The sequence below is a fragment of the Acinonyx jubatus genome, chromosome D2 (assembly GCF_027475565.1).
Source record: "Acinonyx jubatus isolate Ajub_Pintada_27869175 chromosome D2, VMU_Ajub_asm_v1.0, whole genome shotgun sequence".
Lineage (NCBI taxonomy): Eukaryota > Metazoa > Chordata > Mammalia > Carnivora > Felidae > Acinonyx > Acinonyx jubatus.
The window spans coordinates 22,336,675-22,359,058 of NC_069393.1; the positions used below are offsets into that span (position 1 = coordinate 22,336,675).

Sequence of the window (22,384 nt, forward strand, 5' to 3'; positions counted from 1 at the left end):
TAGGGACTCTTATTGGAAACCACTGTTTATTTTTAAATCAGTGTGGTCCTCATACATATAGTCCACCTTTCCCAATGGTGGGTGCCATACTCCTCTCCTTTACCCTGAGTGTCTGGCTCCAGAATAGAATTCCTATTTCACTAAAACAGATCATAGGACTTTAGGACTCTCAAAAGGGAATCTTTTGTAATCTGTAAGGCCTAAATTTTAAGATAGACTATTTCAAATAGACCCTCCAAGTTTGACTGTATTTACATAGCAGGGTATAGACAATGGGTTTCTATTTTGTTTTTGCTATTTTTAAAAATATTTCAGAGGATGCTGGATTATTGAGCCCTGCCCATTCTTGGTACAATGTAGAAACTCATTAAATCTGTAAAGTTTAAAGCCAAATTTTTACACACAGCCTGCCCCCCATATAAACTCTAGCATATTCGGAGGTTAGGGGATGCTTAGGAACAAGATCTCTAACATAAATTGTTAATTAATTATGTAATTTTAAATCTTAAACAAATGTAACATTTTTATTGGTTTTGACAGATTGTGAATTCACTTTCTTTTGCTAATGGCCTCTTACTTATTCAATTCTTGATAACTCCAATTCCTCTGAGACATGCATTTCTGAAACAAATTGGATTATAGTATGAAAGTAGTTTATTGATGAATTTTCCACTTTCCTACTTTCCAAAAGGCCATACCTGGGTCTCATGGTGCATTTCAAGAAGCCATAATGATGGAACAATGCTAATCAGATATATAAATATGGCTGGTGAAAACCTGTGGAAGAAGAGAAAAAAATAGTTTAGTTTTTGCAAAAAAAAATTTAAAGAAAACAAAACAAATGCACATACCCTGATCACATCCAGTCAATCCTCTTTATCTCAAGTGTTCATTTCAATGGGGAAAAAAGCATTATGTGATTTCTGCCATATGGATTATAGAGAAACAAAGTAACTGCAAAAGGCACTAGCAGCTGTCATTCTCACTGAATTTCTAATCCAATTAATAGAAGTTAATTTTAATATGGTTTAATGGGACACTGCCAACTAGTTGCAGGCACAAAACTGGATATTTTGTGTTTAATATGTTTTACAGATAGCAAATACAGCAACAGTAAATCTTCTTGGATTTCTCAGCATTGCAATTTCAGGAAAATTGGCTGCATTTTTTAATATTAACCTAGAATTCTGAAAGCTCAAATAGTAACATCCTGCTAGAACACAAAAATCAGATGACAATGAATAGGAATGAGCAAAATCTACTGACTGTATCTGCTAAGCCTAGTGAAAATAAAAATGCAAACAAACAACAACACATGAAGTGCTTGGTATTTTTTTAAAGCTATCTACATTCATTATTTCTGGCTCAAAATTCCGAGGGCAGTTCAAATAGTGGGCCTTTATAATCAAAAATAATCAGTTTCAAATATCAGTTTTGCCAGTGGCTCTCAGTTTGCTTCCTAATCCACAAAATGGGGACAGTCACTGTATTAGTCATCTTGGACTGCCATACCAACATACCACAGATTGGGTAGTTTAAACAACAGAAACTTATTTTCTCACAGTTCTGGAGGTTGGTAGTAGTCTAAGATTGGGGTTCAAAGATGATTGGGGTTTGGTGATGTCTCTCTTCCTGGTTTTTAGAAGACACCTTCTTGCTGTGTCTTCACATGGCCTTTCCTCGGGGCACATGCACTTCACAAGGAGAGAAAGAGAGATCTCTCTTCTCCTCTTAAAAGTCTATCAATCTTATTGGCTTAAGATCTTACCCTTATGACCTCATTTCCTAAAACCTCTATCTCAAAATAGAGTCACATTGGGGGTTAGGGTTTCAACATATGAATTTATGGGAAACAGAATTCAGTCCATAGTGGTCACATTTATCCCACAGAGGTCTTTATTATACTTTCTGTAAAGAATGCCTAGCAGAGGTAGGCACATCATAACAGGTAATTACTATTAATATTTTTATAAGACATTATACAATGAAAATGTGTCCTTAGAACTTTGAAATAAGAGAAAAATAGCACACTTTCCAAATTTATTTCTTCAAATTGCACTTCATTTTAGATTGGACTATTGCTTTATAGACCATCTCAAAGTCAAAATTGTAAGCTAATATAATTTATTAAAATACTTATAGTATATGCATGTGGTGGTTTAAAATGACCTAAAAATTAGAAATGCTAATTCCTCAATAAATACAATTATTCAAGATGAATTGGTATTAAAACCATATTATTATAACCCAGGAGAGAAAAGTGACCAGACCTAAGTGGAAGAAAACATCTAGAATGGACTTTTTAAAGAAAGGCTCTTAACCCTTTCACTAATATTGCCTTTTAACTTCTGGGGAGAAGAAAGAAAGGACAAAAGAAAGCGAATTCTTTAAAAATCAGTATTTAATATAGAAATTCCTCCATCTTTGATTTCCTGCAAAGAACCAATTTTGAAACAAAGGTTATAGGTCATGATATTATTGAAATCTTGGCAGATAGCTGGGTGATGGAGAGAGAGCAAAAGCCCCATGGTTGAACATCCGCCTAAAAAAAGGGGGGGGGGAGAATTAATTCCTTGACCTTACATATCAAGGGAAACATCAGGAGAGAGTATTTCCTGTGTGTGACTAAGAAAGGAAATGATTTCCAGTCGCAAGGACATTTGGAATATGTAAATGTTTGTTCTGCTATGTCAAATGTCCACTGGACTGCAGTTTTCTTGACTCTCTTGGGATTAATTTTGAGATTGACTCCCCTAACAATGCCATTACAATAATATCTAAGGAAACTCTGGACTGAACATATGATAGCTCTTAAACAAGGTTAAACAGATAACAACAACTCTTAACATCTTGTATGCATGAGGCTTATTTCTATAATTGAAAAATAAAATACTATCCCATTTGAAGATACTTCCTTTAATTAGGAATCTGGTTATATCAAAACACCAAAACTAAAAACTTCAAGATCCAAGATTTTCTATGTTGCCTGCCACAGAAAATCTAAATTCTGTAATCTGATATTCAAAGCTTCGATATTCTAGTCTTTCCACTTCCCTTTTCTCTTCCTGTGTCATAGCCCTAACACAAAATAAAATGTTTTCTCTAAAGTTCCCCTCACTTCAGTTCATCTTCACAGACTTTTTTGACATAAGTGAAAAGGAGGTAGAAAGAAGCAATCGCACCGAAAGCCCAAGAATTTATCCTATTCAACTCAGTCCATAGCCTTTTCCACATGTCCCATCCTCTTAACCCTACACCTGAGAGGATTTGCTGGAATTTCAGGAAGCTTCCAGGTAGAGTTATTGATGAAATGCACAGCACCCCAAGGTAAATAATAGCAAAGCAACATCAGGAGGTCACTTCTCTCCTTCCTCTCCTTCTAATTCCCTGTAGCAGGCAGTGGTCATTGTACAGCTGAAATTAAATTAAAACAACAGCAAAACTTATGGAGAAAATAGAAGTCTCAATTATCCAGGGAAGTGTTAAAATGTGTCTAAATATATTGTATTTTGGATATGAGGATTACATTTTAGCCATATATAGAACAAAGTGTTCCATGCTCCGTTAGCTTGATTAATCTGAGAAGAGAGGTTCTGAAATGGTTTTAGAGCAAATGTCCTCCCAAATTATGACTGCCTGCTATGGAATGCTGTCCTCTTACATCTCTACCCATCAACATCCTACCTGTATTTCAGAAGCATAGCAGGAATTAATCTTAGCTTATATTTCTCCCGTGACCCAACATATTCTCCCCTATTTCATGGTTATGCGTATATAAGCCTTAGCTTTCCTAATAACGGCTCCTTGAAGGGAGATTTTTGAGTCTTCTATATATTTATGTCCCTTCCCTCTTACTTCTCATTCATCTTTTCCTCTTCTCAGTGGTATCAGGTGTCTTACTAAGTCTTTAATAAATGCTTACTAAGCACATCCTTAAATGTTTAATCTGTGAATTTATGAATAATGGGAGGACTAAGCAAATGGAGGGAATGAAGGGTACTAGCATCTACCTGACTTTTATTCCCATTCCATGAGATCTAGTATGCTCCCGGAGTGTGTCCCTTGAGGAATTACTACACTGCAGTAGAAATTTCACAAACCTAGGAGACCCAAATTTGAATCTTGTCTCTTCCAGGGTAGTGGAATTCACTACCTTCCCTGTGACTCAGTGTCCTCATCTATAAAATGGAGACCATAACACCCACCTCCTAGGATGGGTGTGAGGATTAAATGAGGCAGTGTGTGCCACGGGCCTGATGGCGTACATGCTTAATACATGTGAGCTACTCCCTTGTCTAGGCTCCGTTCTACAAGTAAACTCACAGCTACATAACTGGTACCTACCCAGAGAGCACCAGTTCGGAAGACTGTTTCTTCAACCACCTCACAATCAATCCTATTTTCAAACTATAATTCCCCAAACTAAAGCTATTTAAGACATCTTGAATCAAAGGAAATTGTTTGCGCTGCTGAGGACAAACTCCATATTCGATGTTATGGCAATTACTGTTATACAGTTGTGGTTTGCATGGGCCATTTGCCCATGATGACCTACAGAATGTTGCACGGTCAGGGACCGGGCTAACTCTTGGGCTTTGTTGCTTGCCATTTTTCCTCACTGTGCTCCTATAACATTGCTTTTCATTCATTTCTGGAGAAAACCTATGTGTCTTCCTAACTCAGGCCTTCACACATGTATTTCTCTCCCTTGAAATATCTCTTTATCCCACCCACTTTTCACCCGTGTATCTCCTTTTCATAGCTCATGTCAGGTATATGGAACTCTACAGAAAAACTTTTCTTGTCCCTCCAGTCTCAATTAGATTTCCTTGTCATGCTTGTCTATAGCACTCTTCACTTTTACCTTATAGGTCCTCAAAATTTATAACTGTATGTGTGTGCATGTGTATGTGCATGTTTCCCATCAGTTGTCTCCTGGCAATTGTAGGTAGTATAAGCACAAAAAGTGTGAGTGCATCATTATACCCTCAGGTCCTCCCACAGTACCTGGCCCAAGGTGGGTTACCCATAAATATTTATTGATTTGATAAGGCCTTGGTTGATTTTTCTGTTTTCTATTTTCTTGACAATCTGTTGCTGGTTTGGCTAGAAATTTCCTCTTAAAATATCATCATAAATGGAATCTTATCAGAAGTTTTACTGAAGAAATTAATTATTCTGTTCTTATATGAATATAATATTGTTTTGCTACTATGAAAGATTTAATATTTCAAGGTGACACTCTAGCCACTACTTATTAGTTAGAAGGTTTGCTATATTCTTGATCATGCATTGTCAGTGTAATTCACCTTTGGAACCAAGGAGAATCTAAACTCTAAAAATTAAAAACTAGAACCGACCCCACCTTTTTCTATGTAATTAATCAAATTGTGTGCCTTTTCTTAGGAGCTACCAAATAATTTTACTCCAGTCTTTATGTCTTAATGGCATCAGAAGTAAGTCAATGCCAAGTGTTTTGTACGAAGTCTAATACCATAGAAGGATCTAGCCAACCCAGAAATAACTTAAATCAGGTTTCTGGATACTTGTTTTTAAATATAAGATACACTATTTATTCACAAGCTGACAAAAACTGATAAACTTATGATCAAATTCAGAAGATATGTCCAAGTGGGAATTTTTTATAAAATGTATACTACCCCATTACTAATCCACTATCTGCCCTTAGAGACTCAGCTTTACTATAATACCAATTCCTACTACTCTGTCAGAATACAGAATGTGTGCAACATTAATACTTTAGTGACAAATTATTTGAATTATCTATTTTTTAAATTAATATCTTCCTAAAGATATTCTTTCTCTCCACAGAAGTTTGGTATTTTAGTTTTGGTTTTGAAACTTCAGGGTTTATTCACCCTATCAGTTCTCATTAAAGTACATGGCAGGAGTATCACCTATCTTGAAGGTTTTTTTTTTCCCTCTATTTGTTTATGTACTCATTTGTTTACCAAGTAGAGATGTTTATTTCCTACATGTTAGACACTTCCCTGAGCTGTTAAAGGTCTATCCTCATTTTTTTTTCAGTTCGTTTCATCCAAAAATATTATTTATCATAAAAAGTTGTCATTTCAACAAATTACAGTATTTTTCACAAAATGATTATTTCATGACATTTAACAATTTGGCCCTACAAAGGGATCTTATTTATCTTAGTTCACCATTAGTCTAAGATCAGGATTCCATTTTATTTTTTCTAAAAATGAGTTAGTGCTTCCTTATTGAGAAAGTAAGATTCATTCATCTCAGAAGCATATCACAATATAAATAAGCAAATAGAAAAATTAACTATCCTATTGCCTACGACCCTGTTTAGCTTTCCTCTCTGCAAACAATGAGGATTCTAGTCTTCTAATCATACGCATGAATCAGAAAATAGATAATATTTAAGTGAAGCAAAATAATGTTCCAAGATTACTTCAATGTGGATCATGATTTTACTTGTATCTCATTCTTCAGTATTCCCTAAGGTGGATTGGAGTTGTAAGGATACTAGTTTCACAATCTCACGTTCAACTGCCTTGAGTATCCTCAATAAAATTTCCAGGGCATTTTATAATAATAGGCCTAATTTCATGGAAATCAAGAAACTGGGTCAAGATACCCTTTCACAAGCCCCCAAAGGGTATCTCACAGTTTAAGGATTGTCTGCCCTCTTTCACGCAGACTGCTTTCTCCAAGTGGGCCTTAACATCCACGATTTCCCTCTGGGCTGCTCATCAAGGGCTTTGTGTCAATACAGAGCAGGAAAGAGTGGCCAATATGACAGCCTCAGCATACACCTCCAAATGTGCCCAATGCTCTTGCAGACCACTGAACCTCTGAACACTTGGGAAGTCACTAGTTCAATTCCAGCCCCCACCCTTTTGGTGGCCTTCTTAACTAGCTTACCATAACCTCACAATCACCTCCCTCCCAGAGCCCTTTGCCTGTGCCCGCCCACTAGGGAGGGAAGGAGGCCAAAACTAACTGGGCATTTACTCATGAGACCTGCTCCTAAAAGGAAAAATTTAACAAGGAGTGTGCGTGTTTTAATAGGTGCCAAAATCAGATGATGGGTTTGTCTGTCTGATCTTATGAGAGAGCGGACTAAGCACAAGAACAGAGAGCCTGGGAGGAATTTCATAAGGGCTGGAAATACCCCCTGCAGTGGAACCATTCTTCATACCTCAAAAGCCCTTTTTAAAAATGCCCACTTTTAGACTTTGCAAAGAGAATACCTCCAAAGGTGAATATTAGGGCTTTTAATTGTAATTTTCATTGATTGCTGCTGCCGGTTTTTTTTTTAAATAAAGTCATATTCCCAAATTATGATATAAGCTGGCAGCAAAATTAGTACTATATACTTCACTTAAAATTTTCCAAAAGGATACCTAAAGCAAGAACAAGCTTTATTAAAATTGGAGTCGCTCACGTTCAAAACTCAGCAGTGTGCTTTAGGACGACTAAACAAAATCTGCATCAATTTTAGGCTCTATGTATTATTTTTCTCATGGAAAATTTCCGAGGCAAAGAAAATCATGGCATCTTCTTAAATGAATTGGTTCCAACTAAAACCCTGCCATCATGATATTGCCTCCACCTGAAAAGCCCTTCTCTCTTCTCTACACTCTTGTAAAACCCCAGCTACTACAGAAGCACGTACATAAATCACTTACCTGAGAAATTTTCCTTGTCTAACAAGCCTACTGTACTGATCATATCTTTATTCTGCAGACATTCTGCAGTCTTGGGCTTAATTTGTGGAAAATTATTTTGTTCTCAGAGTGTTGTTTTCTCCTGTTCCCATAGAACTGCCTCTATTTTATATTCCTTCAAAAACATCATTATAGCACTTAGTACAATAAATGATTGTTTAATGATTAAGTGAACTTAAATGTTAATGACTACAGGAATTTTAATGGTCTCTGAGAGGATAAAATGCATGATGGATGGTATTTATGTAATGCTTTAACTTATTTCATTCTATAAAAGACAGTGGTATTTATTTCTGGTCTTTAGAAGAGATTGTTTCTTTACTTTGGGACCCAAAATAAAGGCACTCGAGATTTTTCCTCCTCTTCTGTTTTGTTTTACATCCTATTTTGGTTTTACAAGTATGTCTGCTTGTGCAAGTATGTCTCTGAGACACGTCCATGTGTAGTCTGGACTTTCCCAAAGTCTGCACTAGGCAAAATCATCCCAGTGCTCATTTTCAGGTCCCCCAGAATTTTGCCAACCCAAGTTTGAAAAATAGAAAAATACTTTGACCCTTTCTTTGCTATCGGGAATCCTTGATCCTAAAAATTTATGTAGTTGTATTTTCCACAGAGAAAACCCAATCAAATGTTGAAATAGCACAAGAAATAGGCTGATGGAGTTCAGTGCTGGGATGGAGACTCCTTCCCTGAGGTTTTGCTTCCTCCTTTGCCAGGAGAAGCAAGAATAATACCTCTGGGGTTATGGTGAGGACCAAATCAGGTAATGTGGACAATGTGAATTCTTGGCTCAGTAAATGTGAGGACTCAGTGGATGCTAGGCATTGTTTTTGTGATTTTTTTTATAACTAGTTGCGACCTTACATAAGTGATGGAGTCTTGCTGTGCAGCAGTATCCTCATCATAAAATGGGAATGAAGATTAAAACTAACTCATGGGGCACCTGGATGGCTCAGATGGTGAGGGACCTCAACTCAGGTCATGATGTCACAGTTTATAAGTTCAAGACCAGGATCGGGCTCGCTGCTGTCAGCGCAGAGCCCGGTTTGGATCCTCTGTCCCCCCTCCCTCTGCCTCTGTCCCACTTGCGCTCTCTACCTCTCAAAAATAAATAAACCTTAAGAAACTTGGAAAAAAAAGATAAAAACTAACTCATAGGGTTATTGTGAGGATTCCCGGAGATAATGGATGTAAAGCAGGCTTGCAGTATTGTTAGTACTCAGTAATTGATAACTGTTTCCACCCCCATTATCACCATCACCGTCCCCTTCATCATCATACTCATCACTACTGTTAACGCACTGTCAGAAAATGGCACAGCCAATTTATCAGGAAGCTATTCGAGGTGGATTAAAACAGGTGTGTGAGATAGGAGGCTAATTCAGGGAAATAAGAAAGCAAAGGAATACTGAAGGACCCAACAAGGGCTGGCAGCTGCACTGATGGTAGAGAGGACTTTTTCCCCCCTAAGGAATATTAATTGTTATTCTGATAAGTGCACAACATTGTTAGCTGTATGCCAGCTGGCTCTGTAAGGTCAGACAAATCGAGGATAAAATATAATACCCCTTCCTAAACAACTACTGTGGATTCATACTCAGAGAAAAGAAACAAAATCAGGCAGCGCCTGAGTGGCTTTTGTCCCTTACGCATCAGACTTCAGCTCAGGTCATGATCTCACAGTCCATGAGTTCGAGCCTCGTATGAGGCTCTGTGCTGACAGCTCAGAGCCTGGAGCCTGCTTGGGATTTTGTGTCTCCCTCTCTCTTTCTGCCCCTCTCCCGCTCGTTCTCTGCCTCTCAAAAATAAATAAACATTTAAAAAAATTTATAAAATCAGTCCCCACACTAGCATTTTATACCAACAATCTGTATGTCCTTAATATTATTTCCATGTGACTTTCAAAGAACACTTTTTGATACTTGCATATAAAAACCCTATTTTATTTCAAAACAAAACACTGATTTTTTTAACGGAATAATGTAGATACCCTAGATCTAATTCTTCTGATAACAGTCCTTCAGAGGACCTTCTGGATTAGTGAGGGAGGTGCACGTGAGGCGGATAAACCTTGATGGAAAAGTGAATGTTCCACTGTTGGAAAAGAAGTTAAACTATTCAGATTTGTCCTGATGCTGAATGCAGATAATGGCACTACCATGAGAAAGGGAAGTGCATGGAATTTAGAAGTAAAGATATATTTATACTGACTCACGAGAGCTGCCCACACCAATTTGCACTTTGCTTCTCTTCCTGTCAAGTACAAGAAGTTACAAAACATTATAACCATAATTTTCAGTTCTAAATGTCTCAGTTGAACATACTCATGGAAAAAGCATGGACATCACTTAATGGTTCAGTTTCCTGGGGGTCCCATTCTTTTAGAATTATTATTAATTATGCAGACACAATTATTGCTTTCATCCCAAGTCCCTTGTGAAATAAAAGAAGAAAATACGACTTTTTCTTGGGAGTGAAGCACGGTACTAATTCAAGTGAGGGTAAGACTCTTCTTAAGCTGTGACTCAGATCACTAAAAACAAAGTCATTTGCTGCTAACATTCAATGTGTGCCTCCAAAAACATGCAAATTTAAGTCATCCTCGTGCATTGGGCTCAAGGTTCAGGATATAAAACACATACACACAAACACATGTGAAGACAAGTATTATAAAACTGTACACACACTGCGGACAGGGCTGATAAACCCAGTGCACTGTCGGAAGTGTTACTAGAATGACTGAAAAGCTAAAGAGAGGTTTCAGGAAATCGGGACCGCAAGTGCAAACAATAAAAGAAATAGTCTATCTGCAGGGAGAATGTCCAGTGTGCAAGTTGGCCAGATGGAAATCACAGGGTCTGCTTCTAAACCCTTTTATTTCATCCTCTCTGATAGCCAAAAAGATGAGCAGGAGAAGAATGTTTTTATTTCCCAACTTTCTCGCTGGCATTTTTGTAAACAATTTGTCGAACACTACAGAATTACATCAAAGAATTTCTCCTACACTACCCAAGACTCCTTCAAGATCAGGCTTCATGTGGCATCTGTCAAGTCTTGGTTTCCATCTCTGCTGTTGAACCTTCCAAATACAATTGAGTATTCAAAACAGATTTCATTCAGCTTTTGTTTTTTTGTTTTTTTGTTTTTGTTTTTTACAAAACTGGTTTGAATTTGAAATCAGTTTAGGATAGAATCCCTTCTGATTCTTAATTCGTCTTTCCTATTTTGAGTTCGGAGATACCCAGATATTTGCTAACACATGATGCTTCAAATAAGATATGGTAACAGTATAAAGTCCAGAAGGAATTTTTCTGTGTTGGCAAAGGACATGGGGAAGAGTAGAGATAAGGAAGAGTAGAAAAGAAAGCCAGTTTTATTTGTCGTCTGGGGGTGTGTCAGAAATGTCCCAGGGCACACTTAACTCTTCCCTCTCTCTTTTGTGTTTCCCTGGCTCTTCCCACACTGGCTTTTCCTCCTAACAGACTCAGCTCAGATGCTGCCTCTCCAGTGAGGCTCTGACCACCCACTGGAATCTTCCCCTGCTGCTTCATCCATCTGGAACTCCTGCCACTCAAGCCTCCAGAGTTCTGATCACTCATTTGTTACTTACTAGCTCACTTGTTTATTATTTACTTCTTTATTTTCTGAGTCCCCTGACCAAATGTGAGTTCCCTCCAGGCAGGATTTCACCCATTTTATTCACTTCCATATTCCTGACACTCAATGTCTAACACATATTGGCTGTTTCAGATATTTTTGTTGAATTGAGAATGATAAGGCTGTGTGCTTCCTCCGGAGAAATCTGCTCAAGTCTCCCTACACTCACCTCCCTCAGGATATCCTTTACCTACACAGCCTTTGCACTCCTGTCTCTTACCCATTTTTCCTGATCCAGCTCAAATGCCATGACGTCGCTTGTCTCTACCCACCCCATCCCCAGTACACTTCGTCACATCTTTTCTCCTCTAAACTGTTGGACTCTTAATACCTCTGCTCCTTCAGTTGATTTCACAGCTCTGTGCCTCAGTCTCCTCATCTAAAAATGGGGGAAGACAGAGAAACAGAAAATCGTTGCAGTTGCTGTTAGGGTCATGTGGGCTAATCTGTGTAAGACACTTAAAAGAGCCTGCACGTCAACAAATGCTAAATATTCATAATTATTCTTATTCCCACACATTTGAGCACTTAATCAAAATACTACCCTTTATTTTAAAATCTCAAGTGTGTTTGTTTTCTGTTTCTTTTGCCTATTCACACAGTGTCTAGCATAGTATTGCATGTACTTATTAGGTGATTCAACAAACAGACATCTGATTAAACTCAATAAAGGAAAAAGGAAAGAGAGATAATGAAGAAAGGTGACCAAATAAGTGAGGTATTTTATTAACTCAATTATATCTACCTTATATGCTTAGGATTCTGAGGAAGAAAGCTCAGTGCTTAAAATTCTGTACTTTTACCAATAAATTCAACTTAGATTTCTATTTATTCTTAGATACCTCCTGCTTTCATGTGAACAGGCTTCAAACTTGTCACAATCTTGGTCATTTCTCTAACCCTTGAAAAATACCTGATCGGTAGTGGCAAAAAATCAACAGAAACATCGTCTTGTGCTTGACTTTACCTAAATGGTAATTCATGGATCTATTGAATTGTTAACTGGACCATAGAGAATAAAATCAAGAAACAATACAGCAAGTGATACTAGTCTCCATCTTAAAGAAATATAAGTGAACATGCACATGAAATCAATAAATACCAAGTGAAAAGGAGCGAATTCTACACATTTATTGAGCTTAACAGGGGATGTGTCCGTTGGCTTGCCCTCTCTATTCTATAGGATTCCAACACATTAAACTTGTCCAACTGTAAGTTATTAGTGTTGATGTAATGTTGCTGTCCCCTGACAGCTGAGCTCAGCAGTGCTAGTGCCATGTTTCCTTTCCAAAGGATAGCTAAAGAAACATTCTTTGGACAAGTGTAATATGTTTGCTACGTTTTAGGAAACTGTTCACATTTTCCTCTATAGCTCAATGTATCATTCCATGATTTCTGTAAGTTTGATTTACTTGGGGCCACATGCAGATTTTAGTAAAAAGAACAATGTTCAAAGTAGCTCTGAGTAGTCTAATGGAGCTTCATGGATCCGATGTTCCAGAAAAGAATCATTCACCTCTTGTGTATACAGACCTTAATCTACCATTCAGGCATTATTTTATTGGTTGATTGAGTTTAAGTATGGGAAGGATTCATCTTCTTATTCTTCTTCTTGACTTATAAATGGATAATGTATTCAATTGATACAAAGGATAATTCTTTAACAAGTTTTTTAAAAATTTAGCCTATAATACATATAATTCTGTAACTTTATTCTCCTGACAACATACCATAGACATCCATCTAGGTCAATAGCTAAACTCTAGCTCATTATTTTTAATACCAGTAAACTATATATAGTGTGAGTATATTACAATTTTTCAAACAGTCATGATAGATAATCAGGTTGTTTTTAGCTTTATTTTCTACGTACAAAATGGAAATTAATATTTTGTACATATGCCTTTACATATGAGTACTTTTGGATCTATAGGGTAGATTCTAAAATGTAAGGCCAATGAATCAAAAAGCATATAACATATAGATCTGCATGTAGATAGATGGATAGATGGATAGATCTGCATTTTCCTGTATACAGATATAGACACTGTCATAACATGTACTATCTCTTTTTTTATTTCATCAGTCTTGATTTTCTGATTGAAACTGTTTTTAACAATCAAATATAACAAAAACTATGCCTTGCCTTACTCAGAAAACTTCAGCCCAGAAAAGAAATATGTCCCAAATCAAATCCTTTTTCATTGTTACCATGTTATATCAGGGATAATTTTCTATATTTTTCTATATTTTTTAAGCATCCCATCTTCTGACTTTTTTTTCCTTTTGAACAGAATAGTGTGTGAACTTTGTCCACCACAAAAAATGACCACATTTGCAGACTCATAGAACAAAGCATTTGGTAAGATCAGTAGAACAAAGCATTATCAATCACATTTCTATTTACATTATTTATAAGGACTCATTTGTTCCTGAAATTTTATAAGCCAAATCTACTGTTTTCTTTGCTTATTTTAAAATATTAGTCTGGATATGGAGCCAGCACAATTTTTCTGAATTAGTGCTATAATACACAGTATACATCATTGGACTGTTCTGAAATGAAGGTGAGAATTTTTTTTTTTTTACTTTTTGATTCTGAATCAATGGTTTGTTGGCCAGTCCCTCAAGTAAAGTTGTTGGACTTGTACAGACAGAAAATGTGTCCAGTTGACACAAAGTGTTTTTTAATAATAAGAAGAAAAAGAAGAAAAACCCTAGGATCTAGAAAAAAACACTCCTTTTTTATTCATTGACTATCAAATATACTATTTCATTTGATTTATAACAACCTACATGTATTTATAGATGAGGAAACTAAGGGTGAGAGAGGTTAAGTAACTTGCTCAACGCCTCAAAGCAAGTAAGTGGGAAAGCCCAGATTACTCCATTTTTCTTCTGATCTTGAGACCACACATGACTACGTCCCCAGTTCCCTATTTAACTCTACACATCGATCACCCATTTTTGCCCCAATCTCTTTCCTCTCTTAGTGGTAAGTTACATACCAGTCTGAATCAGCTGCCAATGATGGTATAGACATGGAGGTAAAGTTTCAACTGGCTACAGTATTTCTATACAACTGAAGAGGAATTTTGACTTCACATGAGCTAAGGCCTCTGGTTTACTCTTGGAGGGAGTATATTTGGAGGGAGTATATTGAGGGAGGATATTTTAGGGCTGGTTGAGTTGGTCCTTCCTCTAAGGTTGACATTTCTCCCAGAAGCTGTGATAGTTGGTGACAAGATTATCTTTCATGGAACACTTTTCAGCCTCAGACCTCATGCTCCTGTTACAGAAGGTATTTTCTACCCTAGCATCTTAAAACTGATCAGTAAAAAACTAAATAAATCTCACATGACCTGCTGTGTGAACACTTTTCTCCACTTCTGTTTCTTTAACCCTAAGGCTTATTGGGGGAAGCTAATGCCATTTTTTTTGAGGTTCTTAAAAGGTACATTGGAAAGTACCTCAAATCTCTCCTGCTTAATAAGCTGTTCATAGTGAGAGGGAGGGATAGTAACATTCCAATCCTTATTTTGTTATATTAGGATTCTACTTGAATAATTTTCTCATTGATAATTCCAGAAATTTTTCAACAGTGGAAAATTTAAGCAAGATTCACATCATCTTAAGAGACAACAGGATCTCATCCTTGAACTGTCACGAAATACACAGCCTTTTGCAGCTTAATCTATAAAACTATAGAGAGGGGTTTTCTTCCCCCTTAATTTGGTGGCTAACTATAATGCCATCGTGTATGTAACATTTGAATTGACTAATAACATTTTCTTGTAGATTAGGTATTTTTAAAAGTATCGACATATGAAAACACAGACTTACTGATGGTTTTTGTTGTTTTGTTTTGTTTTTGCTTTGTTTTTACTAATGTATAGCAAACATTTTACTGAATTTTTATGTGACCATAATTTTAGTTTTTAAAAATTAATATAGGAAGAGGCCTAACTTGGAGAACTTTGGGATGAAAACCTCCTGGGAGTGGAGGGATGGAGGTGGAAACTCTTTGTAAATGGCAAAATAATCTTTTTCTCAATTCTTCTATTGCCATTCAAATCTTCAGGGAGCAAATAAAACGTCAGGCAGTTCCTGCAGGTTGAGGTTGCATAGCAACCCTTCTTTGACAAGATGAACTTACCATTAACCAAGCTCCGAAGGAACCAGGACACCTGAAGCGGGTGCCATGCCAGGGCCCCCGGCTAAAGGAAGCAAAAAGGCACAGAAGTGCTTCGAGGGACTTCTCACTCTGGGAGATTGTTCTATGCACACAAGCTCTCACAAAAGTCGCTGGTGCCCAGCGAAACGTATCCCCACACCTGCATGCGAATGCACACGCACACACCCCAGGGAGCAGGGCCCGTGGACACCCCCTTGCCCCACACCTCCCCCTCTCTGGAGCCATCCCCACACCTGCATGCGAATGCACACTGACACACCCCAGGGAGCAGGGCACATGGACACCCCCTTGCCGCACGACTCCCCCTCTCTGGAGCACCTTCTGTAGAGCAGGCAAGCGCCTCCTTTCTTTTTTCATATCTTCCAAGTTACCAAACCTGAGACTGGGTGACACCGGGCAGCGACTGAGCCTTCCCTGTGTAGCCCTGGGACCGCGAGGTACTCCGGCGGGTCCCAGAGATGCGCAAGGTCTCGCGCTCCTTGGAAGCTCCGGGCGAGGACAAAGAGGGTCCGTACCCGAGTAAGGAATCGGCGGGCTGCGGGGAGATGGGTTCTTGGGCTGCCCGCGAGCTGTAGGGCACAGCGCCCAGGGACTCCGCGCGCCCGCCCTTTCCCGGGGTGCGCTCACCATTTGTAGCCTCTGCCGCGCTTGAACTTGAGGGTGAGCCCAGTCTCCAGAAAGAGCAAGAGGTTGAGCAGCGCGAGCAGCCAGTACAGCGGCTCCTTCTTCACCTCGGTCACTCGCCAGACCCCAACCAGAGAGTGCAGCAGGAACAGCAGCCGGGTGGCCAGGGCGTTGAGCAGGACCAGTCCCTCCATGCCGGCCCGCGCGCTCTGCCCGCCGCCGCCCCCCGCCCGCGCCCGGCCGCCCCTCTCGGGAGCCCCGGAGCCCGCCCGTGGGCGGGGACGTGACAGCTGGAGACCCGCCGCTGCCGCAGTCCCGGCTCAGCCTCCCGCGCCCGAAGGGGAGACAGCGGCTCGCCCCTCCCCCAAACTTCCTGAGAACTCTCGGAGAGGGGAGAATCTAAACCCAGCACGTCTAGACTGTTGGGCTTTCCAAGAAGTCTGGGGCTGTGCCGCCGGGGCTCCAGGTCCGGGGCGTTATTCCCCAGCGCTGCCCACTGCCCTCCCAATGCCGGGAGTCAGGCTCCATCCCGGCCCTCAAGCCCATCCCACCCGCAGGGGCTTCCCCCAAACTCTCCGAGGGCTGGAGGGGAGTGAAGGTCCAGGTGCTACGGAGTCTGGAAAGGGAAGGGGGCCACATCTGCGGCATCTGCTCCCTGGCTCTTCCGCCGAAGTGGTGTAATTCACTCACTCTTCTTACAGGAACACGCTCTCACAGTGACTCTGAGATGGAACCCAGGAGGGCCAAAGAATCCGCTGTCCAAGCAGTTTTAGAAACGCTGTTCCTGCGCCGCTTGGAGAATGAAAACTTCACGGGACGGGAGGGAATCCGCCGGGGCTTTCTGAGAGCTCCCCGCACCGCATTTAGGGGGCAGGTGGTCCAGGTCACTTGCAGTCTTTGGGCACGGTGTTACCAAAGCAAAGGGATGTTCTTTATTAAGTCGTCCCTACTCTCCCCCCCCCCCCCCCCCGCCTCCACTAATTTCATCTGAAAGAGGGAGGGTAGTAAGACAGGAAGACAGAGGGGAAAGTGAAGGAGGAGGTAGAAGATAAAGACAGGAGTTGGACTGGAGGGAGAAATTCATGCAGCTGGGAACTGCGCCCTGGAGATCAATGACCAATGAATTAAACTCTGGTGTTCCAGCATCCAAGGCGAAGAGGACACTGAAGTCAGGGTTTCCCAAAACACCTTCATGATTAAAAAAAAAAAAAGTTTTTTAAGTTTGTTAGTTTATTTATTTATTTATTTATTTATTTATTTTGAGAAAAACAGACAGTGTGAGCAGGGGAGGGGCAGAGAGAAAGACAGAGACAGAGACAGAGAATCCCACGCAGGCCCCACACTGCCGGCGCAGAGCCCAACACAGGGCTGGATCCCAGGAAACATGACCTGAGTAGAAATCAAGAGTCAGATGCTTAAGGGATTGAGCCACCCAGGTGCCCCATGATTTTTGTTTTCCTGTTTTGGTTTCCTACCACCTGTATCACTATTTATTTTACATTTTTATTTAAATGAACTCAAATTTATACTGAAATAATTTTAAATGAAACTTTATATCACTCATAAATGGAAAAAAAAACAGTATAGTAGGCCATAGATGGAAGGTAATTACAAAACTAAAATAAAATGAAGCTAAGTTATTGAAATCTCACTAAGTATTAACCACTGCCTTCTAAGGCTCTTGTACCTCAGCACCCCTCTTTCTGGGGAAAGAAATAAATGGTAGTCATGTTACTACCAAGCAGGAATGTTCTCTCAACTGCATTAGTAAAATTGAGAGAAAAACACAAAAGAATATTTTTCTTGGTTAGGTTTATTCAACTTAGAATCATCCCATACCTTTCTTAAAATTAGGTTGCAAATTCTGAATTCTATGATCCATGTGTTCATTAGGTGAAAAAAAAATCCAGTTGCTTAGAAGCTCAGTTATTTCTGATTAACTGTTATTAGGAAGATTTTCTTCATCCTGTGGATGTGCATTCTTCCATATCTTCCAGGGAACCCAGCAGTGAAATCTCTGGGATCGCTTATTATAGTGCTTTTCATTGTAGGCGGATAGCACAGTGACCAGTGACCTCACACTCTTCAGTGGCACACAAGAACACTGTGCACTAGGGCAGTGGGGGGCAGGGTGTGGACCCCGGTGCCCTACAGCCAGGCCAGCAGGCTGTCTTAGACTCCTGGCTCGGTCACTTAGTAGTGCTATAAACTTTGTACCTCAGTTTCCTCATCTGGATATGGGGTACTAAACTCATCAATTCATAGGGCCATTGTGGGGATCAAATGAGTCAATCCGTACAAAGAACCTGACAGCTAAGACGTGCTTGGTAATCACTGATGATTCTTGCCTGGACCAAGAAAGTTGGTTCTGGGAGTTGCTCTTTGACGATCTGAGACAATTAATACTCAGAGTGGAGCAACGAATGTGACCCTCGCAAGGCCTGTCAAATCCCGGCCGAATGCCACCAGGAACACATCTGTTGCTGAACAAATGAGGTTTACTGCTCTTTGAAGGGAAGAGAGCACAGTCTGGGGAGAACTGAGGGCATCTCAGGAAGAAGGCATTAGAAAGGACTCACTAAGAAGCGCTTGAACTTCTGTTCAGTGATTTGAGGACAGCTAAGAAAGTGGGGCGCTACTCTAATTGGATGCTCCCAGGAAGTGGGGTTAATTCTATGATGGGGTGTCTTAATAAAGCTTATTTAGTTAGGGGTCAGTTAAGTCAGTTCCATGGTTTGGGCAATGTTCATATTTTGTCTGAGTTCAGACAAAATTGCCCAGTGATCCTACTTCTGTCTCACTCCATCAGCCTCACAGAGTGGCCCTGCTTGATGTTCATGTTCTGTGAAATTTTTGTCTTCACGGGAGGATGGAAGGGCCTGGCTGCCTCTCTCCTCTTTCTCAAGCCTCCTGGGAAGGGCTCCAGGAGAAGGGTTTAACAAGGAAGGGAGTTGCTCTGCTAGCTTCCAAACATCTATGTTGCTTCTTGATTTGAAGGTTTAGATTCAGTCTAAGTTCCATTACCTGGGGGTCTGAAAAACAAAATTGTCATTAAATATAACTTTAAGGTTATTAAAAAAAATATTGTTCCTAGGCTCATTTTAGAAGACTGGAGGCTTTGAGAACTATCTTGAGATCTCCAATCCAAATAGATCACACATCTTTTAAAAAGAAAAAAATTAAGCAATTTAAAAAAATCCTACTCTTCTTTCTTTTTATAAAAAAAAAGTGTACTTATTTATTTGAGAAAGAAAGAGCATGAGCAGGGGAGAGGCAGAGAGAGAAGAGAGAGAAAATCCCAAGCAGGCTCAACACTGTCAGCACAGAGCCTGATGAGGGGTTCGATCCCACAAAACATGAGATCAGGACCTAAGCAGAAGTCAAGAGTCTGATGCTTTTTTTAAAAAATTGTTTTAAGGTTTTTATTTCTTTTTGAGAAAGAGACAGAGTGCCAGCAGGGGCGGGGCAGAGAGATAAGGAGACACAGAATCCGAAGCAGGTTCCAGGCTCTGAGCTGTCAGCACAGAGCCCAGCGTGGGACTGGAGCCCACAAACCGCGAGGTCATGACCTGAGCCGAAGTTGGACGCTTAACCGACTGAGCCACCCAGGCGCCCAAAATGTCTCTTCTTGAAAAAGCAATCTTAGCCTCATACACCCAGTTCTTGTGATATAGAGTTGGATTGCATGTAGTGGAACCAGCTCACCCTATTGTCCCAGGGGACAGCAGTCGCCACACTTCTCTTGCCTTCTGAATGCAAAGTGAAACCGTTGTCAGGCTTCTCTGTCAATTAGAGTGATTTTGCTTGTATGGAAGAGTCTCTTTCATGCTAACTCAAGTAAAAGGAGTAGTTACTGGAAGGTCTAACAAGGTCTAACAAGGAGATGAAACCCCTTGGAAATCAAGCACAGAAGTACAATAGAGGCTTGAGCAACTGGAATTGTAGGATAGCTGTGGACTGGAGGGGCTCTGGGATTTCCTAGTTGCAGTTTATAGACCTTTTCACAGCAACTCTTTGCCACTGTCCACTTACAAGCAATCTCTCCACATTCTGAGTTCAAACTCCTGAGAAAAGGAATTCACTGAATTTTTTCAATTCTAGTTACCAGGCCACACATTGGACCAGTGAGTAGGCTATTGATGGACTGTAATTCAATCATTGGCCATTCCAATGCAAAGCCCGGTGTTGATGCTGCTTTCATCATCCTTCACCATGGGGTTCTGGGTAGGACAGTTTGAGCAGAGGAGGAAGGGCCACAGCAGGCATATTGACTGATGCATCTAGGACCATCCGTCCCTTGGCTGATATGTACACATCCTATTTCTACAGTGTTAGAGATGACCCTGTCTGATACTATTTAAACATTGTAGGCACAATTATGGCCTCCAAACAGCAATGCAATCCAAAATCACATCTGCCTCCAGAAGCCACCAAAGCTGCAGTTGGGTCTCAAAAGCCACAGCTTCCTATTAATGTTCATTCCTCCCTTGACTCCATTTTGGTCTTTAGACATCATTCATATACATACACACATACATACATACGTATGTATACATGTATGTATGTATATGACATGATGCATGGTAAAAATCATACACTGTAGGAAAGTACACTTCCACTCCCCAGAGAAATTGTTCACAATTAACACCTTCCATTTGCATTTTTCTTGGCAGTTACAATTATATCTTTTAAAGTATACCTTATATTTCTCTGTTTCTTAATTTACCAACTCACAAAATTTGAAAGCTGGGGAGTCTGATACTCCCACAATATTTTCTTTCTTCTTCACTCCACCTCTACTTCCCAAATTTTGTTAGAGATGATGTTGTCTATGAAAACAACATACTGCTCCCTAGGTATAATTAAATATATTGCATTGGTCTTAAAAACTGAAATCAACACAAAATATTTAAAATATGTAGTTAGCATTCAATGTAATTTTCATATGCAATGTATGTTTTCCTCAGAACTTCGAGAACACCTATTATTTTTCAGAATCCAGTATTACTGATAGGAAGTTTCATGTACATCTCATTGTCTTCTCTTTGTAGATAAGTATTTTTTAATCTCTGGAATTATTAGGATTTTTTCAAATCCCTGGAATGTTTATCATTTGAATGTGTGTAAATAGATATTGGACTTTTTCCATTTACACTACCCTACAGATTAGTCTTGTTTCTTTATTTAGGAAAGTTGATCTTCTGTTGTTTCTTTGATAATTTCTTCCCTATTGTTTCTGTTTTCTCCTTCTGGAATGCTTTATATTTTCCATTTTTGTCTTTTTCATCTATGTTCTGATAGAGCTTCCTAACTTTCTCTTCCCGATGTCTGACTTAATCTTCAGATGATTTTATCTTATTGTTCAACTCTATCAGTGTTTCTTTTGGCCAATTTATTTTGTAACAAGCCTTTCTTATTAACTGCTTAATTAATTGATATCCCATTTTTTTCATAGCAGCTTGTTATCATTTGATGGATGCAATAGCTTTTAAAATTCCTTTACTATTATTCATAATTTTATCTTTCCTGATGATCATTTCTGCTTTCACTTCATTGATTGCTCAGTTTTTATTCATTCCTTCTTTCACTTTCAGGGTTTTATAATCTGGTGATCTTCAAAAAATAGGATGATTCTTTGTTGTCCATTTATATTTGCAAACAATGAACTAGGCTGGCCAAGAGACAAATTTGGTAGAGGTGTTCTGAGTTGCTGTCTACTGAATGAGAGAGTCGGTTATGGACCTAAGGACTAGGGCAGGATACATTTGTCAGATCAGCTTCCCTATGAGATTCAGTGAGGAGAAGCAGACTGTGATGTCAAGGTAAGGAGAGTTCCTCTGAGAGCTGGTGCTTAGGGTATTCATTCAGTCCTTGATAGAGCATCCTTGATCTATATTCTCTATGTCATTCCCCAGCCCTGGCTACTGTAAATATCCATATCCACTCCTCATGAATGCTCTGACTTTCTTATACTTTTACTAGGAGTCTCACCCCACTCCCATCTTTCTCAAAAGTACGGCTCTCAGATTTTAGCTTGACATCATCAATGACTCTGAGTAAGGAAGCAGAGAAGATCCTCAACCATCTCCACTGTCCTGAGTAGAGTTAATGTGTAAATCCCTTGAGAACAACTTCTGTTTGCTCTTGCTGGTATGACTTCAGCTTCTGTGGGGCTCTCACAGAAGGCCTG

At 39.6% G+C, this 22,384-nt stretch overlaps 1 protein-coding gene across 2 annotated transcripts in view; it reads right to left on the minus strand.

The window, feature by feature from the left end:
- Window positions 1-17,105, minus strand: part of TMEM26 (transmembrane protein 26) — a 45,545-nt gene extending 28,440 nt beyond the window's left edge. The window contains exons 1-2 of one of the 2 annotated variants that reach the window (XM_027062080.2): window positions 16,198-17,105; window positions 699-777 (exon numbers count right to left, since the gene is read on the minus strand). In XM_027062080.2, the coding sequence (XP_026917881.1) occupies window positions 699-777; window positions 16,198-16,388 (270 nt within the window). In that variant the 5' untranslated portion in view covers window positions 16,389-17,105. The remainder of the gene's footprint in view (window positions 1-698; window positions 778-16,197) is intronic. The other variant, XM_027062079.2, reaches the window with a different exon arrangement.
- Between the last annotated feature and the right edge of the window lie 5,279 nt (window positions 17,106-22,384).